Source organism: Thalia democratica, chromosome 8, assembly GCF_965202585.1.
Source record: "Thalia democratica chromosome 8, ktThaDemo2.hap1.1, whole genome shotgun sequence".
In the NCBI taxonomy this organism is placed as follows: domain Eukaryota; kingdom Metazoa; phylum Chordata; class Thaliacea; order Salpida; family Salpidae; genus Thalia; species Thalia democratica.
In genome coordinates this window covers 27,615,982-27,626,963 of record NC_139172.1, presented here as the reverse complement: position 1 = coordinate 27,626,963, position 10,982 = coordinate 27,615,982, and the positions used below count along the sequence as shown (strand labels likewise).

At 28.5% G+C, this 10,982-nt stretch overlaps 1 protein-coding gene across 2 annotated transcripts; it reads right to left on the bottom strand.

Annotated features, from left to right (window-relative positions):
• Positions 1-211: 211 nt before the first annotated feature.
• Positions 212-8,189, bottom strand: LOC145842524 (uncharacterized). 2 transcript variants are annotated; one of them, XM_082949982.1, is made up of 12 exons: positions 8,086-8,189; positions 6,802-7,025; positions 6,210-6,400; positions 5,098-5,175; positions 4,965-5,027; positions 3,884-3,949; positions 1,841-2,235; positions 1,665-1,781; positions 1,246-1,386; positions 746-905; positions 399-506; positions 212-323 (listed from the first exon to the last, which is right to left on the bottom strand). In XM_082949982.1, the coding sequence occupies exons 1-11, from the start codon at positions 8,092-8,094 to the stop codon at positions 403-405; spliced, it is 1,548 nt and encodes a 515-aa protein (XP_082806108.1). In that variant the 5' UTR covers positions 8,095-8,189; the 3' UTR covers positions 212-323; positions 399-402. The 2 variants fall into 2 exon arrangements, with proteins under 2 accessions (XP_082806108.1, XP_082806110.1); XM_082949984.1 differs by having other exon boundaries at positions 749-905.
• Positions 8,190-10,982: the final 2,793 nt, after the last annotated feature.

Sequence of the window (10,982 nt, the reverse complement as noted above, 5' to 3'; positions counted from 1 at the left end):
CTATTATTTCGTTTGATAAATCATTTTTAATAAAGCTCATCAATAACATTTACTTATATTAGACGTTTATAAAATTTGAATACAAGTTCTATACCTCATCACAAAAAAAAAATGTTTTTAAAGTAACTTATTGCATAAAATAAAACAAAATCACAGTAATGAGTTTATTACATAAAAAACACAGTAAAGAGTTTATTACACAAAAAACACAGTGACAAATAAAAGTTAGATAAAAACAAAGTGAATAGGAACAAACATTTTAGTTTTTCATCATTTTTGTCTAACATTTTTCTGATTGATGGGTCCACAGCTTAAACCTGAATCTGTAAAATTAATCGATAAAGCGTTTGTAAATATCTATAAAAATACAAGTTATTAAAAACTACAGTTGAACCAACTTAGTTACACCAAATCACCAGAAACACAAGACTTGACATCAACATTTGAATTAAATTTGACAACTGCACACTTTTCCTCTTCATTTTCAATGGTGTTGTACGCGTTTGCTGTTTTTATTAAAATATTAAAACTAATTAGTACATTATTATTGGTTTTTTGATTTAAACTGCAAAATCAAAATTATTAAATATATAAAGTATGCTTTAATAAATCAAGCTTTTCCTTAAGTTTTAAAGTCAACTTACATAAAACCAAATTATAAAAACAACGATATTACAAAGGTTTTTGAGCAAAAAGATCAAATAACGTCCTAATTGGTAAAATAATTACAAACAACAAAATTAACTACATAGAAGAATAGTGGCTCGAATTGGAAGGTGAATAATTTCAGTTTCAGCAATAATTTGAAGCTGATAGTTCAAACTTCCAACAATATCTCCAACCAGTACATTCGGTGCAATCGCACAAATATCTATCGTTACTTTCTGCTCCAAACCGGCTGGTATCTTTGTAAGTTATTGTTTTAAAATAAGAACACTAAAAATGATCTTTGAAAAGTATTTATATTTAACTAGACAACTTGTGCGATAACTGTATACATACGGAAAAAAACTTATCAGACTTTAGCATATATAGCCGTGATTTTTGTTTCAAATCTATAAATCCTAAATCATCTAACAATTAAAATTTAAAAACAATTGGTAAACATATTCGAAAATAATTATTTGTTATATTATGTTCATACTTTACTACTACTATTAAACTTTTATCTATAATTACCAGAACACAGAAAATACATAACAAAAAGTTGTTTACAAAAACTTGCGACAATTTAATAAAACCAACTTTTTTAGGAGCGTATCTGATTCGGATTCCAGTGTTGACTGGCGGGGATTTTATTCGGTATTTGATGGTATCGATGCCAACATTTCGAATCCTGAATGTGCAGCAATACATCTTACCTTCCACCAATTTTCCCAGATTCAACTGAAACAAAATCAAAATTTTATTTAGTTCTTCATAGCCCATAAGTTTGTCAAACTAGCTTTGTTATATCTGGTTGAAAATAAAATAAAAATGCTAAGGTAAATATATCCAGAAAAATGTTAACTTTTAGAATATAGATGGTCTTAAATTCTGGTAAATACTAAAGATTAATTAAATTTATATTGAATTGTATCAAATTAAAAAAAAATTGTTACAGAAGTTCATAACATTAAAAAAAATCCTGATCAACTAGTTTTAAATTTGAAGTAAAATATTACTTGTCTAGGATGAAGTTCTACTCCTCTTTTCATAACTTTCATGTTTCCCTTGCTTATTGGTCCTGCTATAGACACATTGTTCACCTGCTTTCTTACCGGCTCTTCTATTTCTATGTACTAAAATGAAACAATAAAGGTAAACAAATAGTAAAAATAGTTATGACGTCACAGCAAACCTTGGTGTTGGGCACCGCGTTGGGCTTAAAAGCGAGCAGCGACTGCATTATGACGTCACTGACGCCTTTCTCCCCTTTAACTTTGCCGCCTTTCTGCACCACCGCTTCCGTTTTATTCATCTTTACTTCTCCGGGGCGCCGCTGCCGGTAGAAATCCCTCAAAATGTGCTCGTCGCTGTCGATGGGCCTCGTCTGCGTTTGGCGGCCGATAGGGGGCGCCACCGGGTGCCTGCTCCTGCGGGGACCGATGACGTCATTGGGCCAGCTCATGACGTCGAAGCGCCGCTGCTTCCACTCGTCGTCGTTGCCAGGCAACGCGTCGGTTTCTAACGGCGGAGAGGGATTTTTGTTTTCGGGCAAGTTTTCTTCGACGTTTGAATTGATGAATGTTGAGTCTGAACAAATGAAGGTTTTATTTTTAATAATTTAAACTTAAGTATTTAGTACTTTTAAAAGATAATTTTGATTCTAATATATTTTTTATATGTCCTCTTAATCCTTAAAAAATTATATTAGATACTTATGATCTTTATTTAACAGCTTTAGGACAGAATTAAAATTGAATTGAAAACTGTTTTAAAAAACGTAACTTATGTGATCAATAACCTCAGCTATTACTTAGATACTTCGTTTTTCATAAAGTAAGTTTTTTATAACTTTTGTATTTAAAAATTGTGTACTTTTTAAGACAAACTTATTGATTTTTAAATTTTAGAAAATTAAATCTAGTTTTAGTAAGATTAACAAAAGCTACGTTTAAAAAAACAAAGGTACAGTAACCTCTCGCTTATTTACGCACATTGCGTCCACAGAAAAAATGCGTAAAAATACGAGAAATCGTAAATATACGAGAGGTACCAAACAAACTAACTATAATAGCTGTTTTTTATATTGCTTCTAGTTAAAAGCAGACTGGGGACTTTTCCACTTTTAACAATATGTTTACTTTATTTTAAATATGAAAATAATAGATAAAACTATACGTATATTAAAAAAAAGGATTTAAATTTATATAAAATGATAATACTAGTAGAAAAAATTCTACTAATTTTAATAATAAGTAGATTTTATCTTTATTTATACGTGACTTATTTGATACTAAACATTTATATTCTATTCCACTTAGAAAATTCAATTTATAATTAAACATTTGTTTACAATTAAGAAATCGTGTGTGGTGTCTGTATTAAAATTTGTTTCTATAGCCTTTTACAAAAATATGCATTTGGTGCTGTAATGGATTTCTTCTTTTGAACAAAAATATATAAAATATAAGAAAAATATTTTAAAAAAATTGTTTATGTTACTACAACTTTTTTTAATATGACCTTTGCCCACATAAGGATAAACTTGTCTTGCATTGTATTGAAAATATATTATTTGACTTTTGAGTAGGAATAAAATTTCGTGCCATTAGAATTTGAGGAATTGGAATTTTTTATTTATTTAAAGGTATAAAAGGAGGGGTGTTAAGACACCTAAGCTATAAAGGTCAAAGCCAAAGGAACTTCTTATATATAGACTTTATATAAGGCAGAAACTAAAAATGCAAAAATATTAATTTCATTAAAAATCATCCTTTGTTTTTTTTAAGTTATTCACTTTAACTTTTGAAACGTCTTCCTATTTTAAGAATCTTAAAGTATGAAATATAAATAGTTGTCTTTTTTATTTAAGAAAATAAAAATATGATAAAAAATATCTAACTTATTCCAAATATTTAATATTGCAGATTTTTGATTTATTATTATAAACATAAATTTACAAAGTCTAAAGGTATAGATAATTAAGTCAACATATTACAACATATTTTTAATTAAAAATATACAATATTGAAATAATAATTGCGCAATGTTGAAAAAAAAATTTTTTTTGAACATTTTAGAACTCTAAAATGCGTAACTAAACGAGAGTGCGTAACGTCACGAGTGCGTAAAGATACGAGAGGTTACTGTATTATTAACTTTGATTATAGTCATTAAAATGTGCTAATAGCTACGTATTTTTCAAAGGAAATTTAAAAACTATTAAAATATTTTCGACCTTTTTGTTTTGTAGATCCACTTGTAGATCGATTTGATAAAACTTCATCATTTTCTTTACAAGGTTCTGTAAATAAATAAAATCGAAATAGTACTAAAATAAACAAATTTTTAACTTATATTTAGAATAGAAATGAATTTATATAAAAAAATATATTAAAGGTTAAAATAATTACATAATTAACGTCTAAAATTTAAATACTTTATACTTGTTTATTAACGGTAGAATTCACATATACAACGAACATATATATAATTGAAAATGTAGTATTATAAACAAAATTATCACGTTTTTAAGACACAATATATCTTATATTTATTCAGTAGCTTTTTGAAACATTTACTTACAAAATTAAGTAAGTAAATACCGTGAAATCTACATGGAAACAAAGGATAGAAAATAAGTAAACGTAAGATTTGTAGGAGATTCTTGTTAATTCTATTGATTTTTGATCGGCTCGAATAAATATCATGCTTATACGATAAGAAGCCTGCTTTGTAATATATATAAAAATTCATACAATTTTGCCATTTACCTTATAGCACGCAAACAGAGGCGGAATATAATCGATAAAATGTGCTTTTAATTTAGCAAATGTTACGAAAAATTGATTAACTTTTTCCATCGCAGCAAAGCAAAATGCTTCTTAATTTTCGCATCGATTTGGAAGCTTTGATAAAATTCGCTTTCAGGCTTTTGATAAAACGAACGATTTTGTGAATAAACTCAATATGCTCATGTTCGGTAATGAAATTGCATATAAAACTAGCTGTATCGAAAAGGGATACATTATATGAATTAATAAAGTCGTGATCTAATTTCCTAGTTTAAAACAGAAGTTGATCTTAAAAACGCATACTTAGAAGTACACTTATTTATCAAACATATAAAACTATAAAATTTCAGCTTATGTATGTTTTAGTTAAAATTTAATATAAACTATTATTAATGAAACAATATTGTGTTTAAACACTTTTTTTTTCTGCTAAAGGCTGATAAAAACAAAAAGTTTTATTAATATATCTTTTTATTTGATGTCAATAGTCTCAAAACAATTTGTAAAGAAATAAATGTAACTTACTTTCATTATCAGTGGACACTGATTCATTAATTTGTTGCAAAATTGACTTTTGTTGTGTGTTAACTGTGAAATACAAAATTAATTAGTAGGAAAAAGGTAATAGTAAAATGTTTATTTTTTAAATATAAATCACCTGAATTACGCTGTAATTTTTCTTCTTTTGCGGCCATACTTTTTCTTCTCAGTTCATTAACTTCTAGTATTGATTCCTCTAAAGTTTTATAACACATGTTATTCACAATTTATCAAAAATTTCATTAACTAACTATTAATAATAAATTTGTAGTTTAAAATATAATACCTTTATTTTTTTAGTCTTTTAAACAAAGTAAACATTTTTAGGATGCTGTGTTTATAGTTAAAAAAATATTTCATGCGCTTTTTAGAAGTAAAACATTTATAATTCGTTATTATCATTGATTCAATTAAAAGTTCATTCACACAATAAACAGCTTGAAAAAAAGTTAACCTTAAACTAAAAGGGAAACTAATAGTGATACAAAAGTAATTAGAAAGTTTGTGGCATTTTGAACTTATTTTTGGCAAGCTTCCCGAAGTAAAACTAGCAATATGAGCAAATTAATTAAAGTTGTGCTGATATTTTTTAAAAGGAGAAAACATCTGTTTAAGTCGAGGTCAAATATTTTGGCACAATTTCATGTTTTTAATATACTGAGGGTTACTTTTTCAATTAAATCAGTATTACCGTTAAAAATTTACAATTATTTGCAATTATTAAAACTGAAACAATTATATTTAAATATAAAAGTAATGTTCTGAAAGTACTTGACAACTCAAAGTAATACTTTAATGTTTAATCATTCTAAATTTCAAACTAAATTTACTTTTCTTCAGTATTTACAGATTTGGTTTTTGAAACAATCAATGTTTTACATTACGTTTATCAAACTTTATACCAAAAATAAATAATTAGACTAAAAAGTAGAAACACATATAGATTTATATTTTTGCCCCTTTTTCAAACAAATGAATAAATATCAAGACTTACTGAACTGTTTTTCCACAAAGAAAATATATTACACTACTTACTCACTTTTACTTAATAAGTCTATTTTCAAAATAAAATTACAGTTCTAACTTAGTAGAAATTTTTTATTGTTTTTACTTATGCAGCTGTTTAATCAATTATAATTATTAGAAGCTAAAACATCTTATTCATAATAAAAAAATTCAAAGTGCTTCAAAATATTTTATACAGAACTCTTTAATATGACGTCACATTACCGTTACTGGTGACGTTCATCTTGTCGATGGGGTGCTTCCCCACGTACACCTTCTCGTCGTTGTTGCCTAGCAACACGCTCATCTGTTGCCGCGGTTTCAGCCGCTTGCTGGCTTCGTTGAGCAGCTCCGTTTGCGTCCGTAACCACTCTCTGCCCTCCTCGCTCTGAAAGTAAGTCGGAACTTTCTTGTACCTGTTAATGATTTGTGACGTCATAATAACAAATGTGTGGTTTAAAGAAAGTAAAAAAAAACTTTTCGATTGATCAAACAACTTAGATACTAAGTGAGCAAATTTTTATGGATTTGAAAACACCCTTAAAATATCTAGTTATATGGTGTATACTACTTAAGTTATTACCTATAATATATGAATTAATAGAAAATTGAGTAAAAATAGTTTAGGAAATTAGCTGAATGCTATATATTTTATGGTTACAACATAAACATCAGTTAAAAGTTCTCAGAATAAAAATTAACGTAGGAACTTCCTAGTTTTCTTAGGAATTCTTAGGTCGGGGCAACAGATGCACCCTAGTACATACATTTAACATGTACATACAACTAAGATTTAAAATAATTTGTTTTTTTCGACCTGAGAGCGTTCCTGTTGCAGCTTTCTTCCAGCAGCTCCTCCCTGATCTGATCCCAATCTTCTCTGGTCAGATTGACCGACGCTCTTCTCGGAGTCGGGGGTTTTTCGGGAGAAAGCGCCTTCTCGTAGTTGTGCTTCATGCAAACAACGTCGCCTAGCGGTTGAACATTCGTCGGAATTATTTCTTCTTCGCGGTCGATCGGGGCATTGCTGTCCTTGTGGGGCTGAAAAAAAGTTTGCAATTTTTACGTTGGATGTAGAAGAAGTTTTGCATTTATCTTAAATTAAATTTATTTTATATCGATAAATGTATGTATTTTGAGTTAATGAAGAAGCTCATTTAAAAAAATTAATCGTCACCCCTTAACATTAAGTAATTGAACCCTATCAAGTAGACTATACAAAAACGTTCATTATTTTTACGACTTTAAAAGCACAAACTTTTGTTTAATCGTAAGAGAAAATGGCTTTAAATTTCGGCTGAACAGATGAATTAAAAGCTTTCGTTTGTAAACAAAACCCAAATTTCCAAACAACAAACTTTACTGCTGACCAAACAAAAAGCACTTAGGCGGCGAAAACAAAACAATTTCGTGTCGTAAAACAAACACTTGCCACTTTTCGCCACATTTTATTACTATGCTCAAATGCAAATGACTAAACAAATATTTGATCTATCACTGATGGGCAATGAAACTGACAAAAGAAAGGATTTCTATATTTTAAATCCATCAAAAAAGATTCACCTTTTTGTAGAGACATGACAATGGCCTCAGTTGTTGATTCAAGTTAAAATGTGAAAGTTGTTTGCATTTGATAAAGAGAAGAATTGTCGACGGTTAAACTTGTCACTAGACAATGCGTATAAGTAGATTTTTTCGGCCATTAAAGATTTTAATAAGCAAATTTATTACTTGATAACGCTAGTTACAGCTTTAAATAAAGTTTTTAGATAAAGTACTTTTAAAAAGATTGTATAAAATTGTTGAATTGTATTAAGCCTGCTAAAATAATCTTAAAATAATATTAAACGGTGAATAAAATTTAAACTATCAAAACTAAACTACTAAACCTATAACAAATAAAAACAGGTATCTAATATTAATTTTTTTTGAAATAATACTCACTAAATAATCTCAAGAATGGACATAAAAAACAGTGAGGCTTAAACAAGAAGTCTAAAAAACTAAATCTAAACAATATGTGCTAAAAAGAAAACTATCTTGATTAAAAATTTTTCAAGCTCAACTGTTATTATATTATAAATAATGTTGATAAACGTACAGACAACATTTTGACATTGTCGTCGTAGTGGAGGAGTAAGGTAAGAAGATCCTCCGCCCTCCTCCCTCGGATCTTCCATCTGCATCAGCTTCCTGTGGATCTCCTCACGCGATAACTTCCTCACAAACTCCAGGAACCTCTTCTGAAGCATCGAACGCGTTTCTGTGCGGACATTGTTGTGAAAAATTAACTTTTTATACAGAAATTTATTATTAGAACAGCCTGTTCTAAAAAGTATAAGTTGTAGCAAGAGTAAATTTAAGTAAACTAAACTAATATTTTATATTAAATTTTACCAAGTAAAAGTGTAAGTACAGTTATCTATTTTTAAAATATGCTTGACATTAAGACTTAAACTAACATAACATTTTAATAACATTTAGTATTTTGTTATATATTAATCGGTAATACTCAGTCGTTGTTCAAGGTATGAAAATTAAGATAGTTTATGAAGTCTAAATATAAGAAACAGCAGAATAAAATTTTGTTACATAAACTTAAAATATAAAGGCAAATTTCCTTAAAAAAAATTTCAAGTTCGTCTAAAAAAGCACATTTTATTGTCTGTTTAAGCGCTTTAATCAAAGATTAAACACCATTAAGCACAAAAACAGCTTTTGTTTAGAAAATTTACAAAGCAATCAACGGCAGGTGACAAAACTTATTTTAACTGAAAATTGCAAACAAGTCACAATTGGAAATGTTTGTCAAGCACTCAAACTTATCTCAGTGCAAACAAAAAGCTGTTGAAACTTCATTACTTTCAGCTTAGAACTTTACTGTTAATGACAACTATGTATTAAAAAATCGAAAGTGAAAGGTGGTAAAAACTTTAAGGCTTAATGTTTTAAAATACTTAAAAACAAGTAATAGAAAAAAAAGCTTTTTTTTGTTGCAGATATTTTCTTACCGTTTGAAATTTCCGGATGTCTGACCAACTGGCGCACTTCCAATGTATCGGGACAAGTTGGGGCCACTGGTGTGGGTTTTGGCGGCTCCAACGACCCAATTGCCAGTCCCCTACCCTTTTTGTGACCGAATTGGAAGATTTTTTCACTGACTGGCTTCCTGAAATGAATAGGCACATAATAAGCTACCTCTACTTTACATATTTAATAAAAACTTTGCATGCGTATTTTGTAAACAAATTTAAATAACAAATAATTGTTACAACAACCATTATTTTGTATAACATTCTTCAAATAAAAAACCAACCAGAAGTCGTAGGTTTGAAGGTCACGTGATCTGATATTTGGCGGGATTATTTCGCTTTCTATTTTGTCCAATTTCCAAACTTGCCCGAGATCGTTGTGATGAGGTCGCATTATTGTCAACCCTGAAAAATTGTATTTTTATGACTTAAATTAATATGTTTACCTTAAGAACATTATAATAAATTCTAAAAAACGGATTGTGTATTTTATGGTAGTGTTTCCTAAAGTGTAAGTTTGTACTGTACATAGTTGAAACACTGTGCACATAAATTTTGAGGGTAGTAATATTTCTAAAGAAACTAGTTACAACATATATTATGCTATGTTGAAGAGCTAACTTTTGATTGTTTTTAATAAGAATTTATTCATAATAAGGACAAGATTAACTTTCTTTTTGTTATTTTAATATAAATATTAATCTATCAAGTATGCACACTATTTTTCTAAACTATTTCAAAAACTCGGATTAATCTCTTGTTTGGTATTCAGAGCACACAAGATTTGCTCGAAAAAGTTGTTTGAAGAGGAATTAGATAAAATAAAGAATATTTTTGAAGCTCTTGGTTATCCATCGCATATAGTCAGAAAGACAATTAACAATACAATCTCAAAATTTGAAAAACCGGTTAAATTTGGTCCTAGTAAATGCCCTGTATATTTGAGATTGCCATATCTCGGTAAAGTAGCATCTGCTCTAGAAAAGTCTGTAAAATACACTGTAAACTCCACTTTTAACTCTGTACAACTAAGAATCAGTCATGCTACAAGAAAGCCCTTAAATGGAATTTGCAAAGACCGTACTGCCGATCAGGAAAAAAGCAAAATTATTTATATGTACAAGTGCCACTGTGACAGTGAGTACATTGGCAGAACGTCTCAAAGATTCCATATTAGAAGGGACCAACACATTTTTAATTCCCTCAGAAGATGGATGGACACTGGTTTAAAAAAACCTTCTAATAGATCATCAGCGATAGCTGAACACTTATTAAACAATTCAGATTGCGCAAAGAACTATAGTGACAGTAACTTTTCAATTTTAAGTAAAGCTCGTAACGATTATCACCTTAGTGTTTTAGAATCTCTATTTATAAAAACATGTAAACCTAAATTGTGTAAACAACAATATGTTTATAAATCTAATCTTTATAAGTTGTTATAGATTTTATTTGAATTTTGTCGCTTATTTTTATTTTATTTTTATTTTTAATGTTGTTTATCTTAGTTAAATTACTGATAAACTGTTTTTATATATGCATTTATGAATAGTGAATGTCTAATTAATTTTGCTCAATTATGCTAATTAGTGTTAATTGATTTTTCTGATGTAACCTCTAACTATTTATATACTCAAAATTTAATCTTAAAATTAGTTGCTAACTAAAGTAATTGAAAAGCGTTAGCCGAAATCGATTTTACTTGTTTGTTGCTTTAATAAAGATGTTTTTGAATGAATTTTGTCTTAGATTTCTGTATAAACTATTTTACTGTCCACAATAATGTAAATTTTAACCAGTGGTCTAGGTTTATTTATACTTAAATATATAAAAAACCAGTTAAAAGCTTAAGCAAACTACAATATAACTTTGATGAGAAACCAAGTATATAACTTCAACAAACAAATAAAACAAAATTATTAAATTAGCAATTGATGTATGAGTGCAACGTACCAACTGCAGTTGT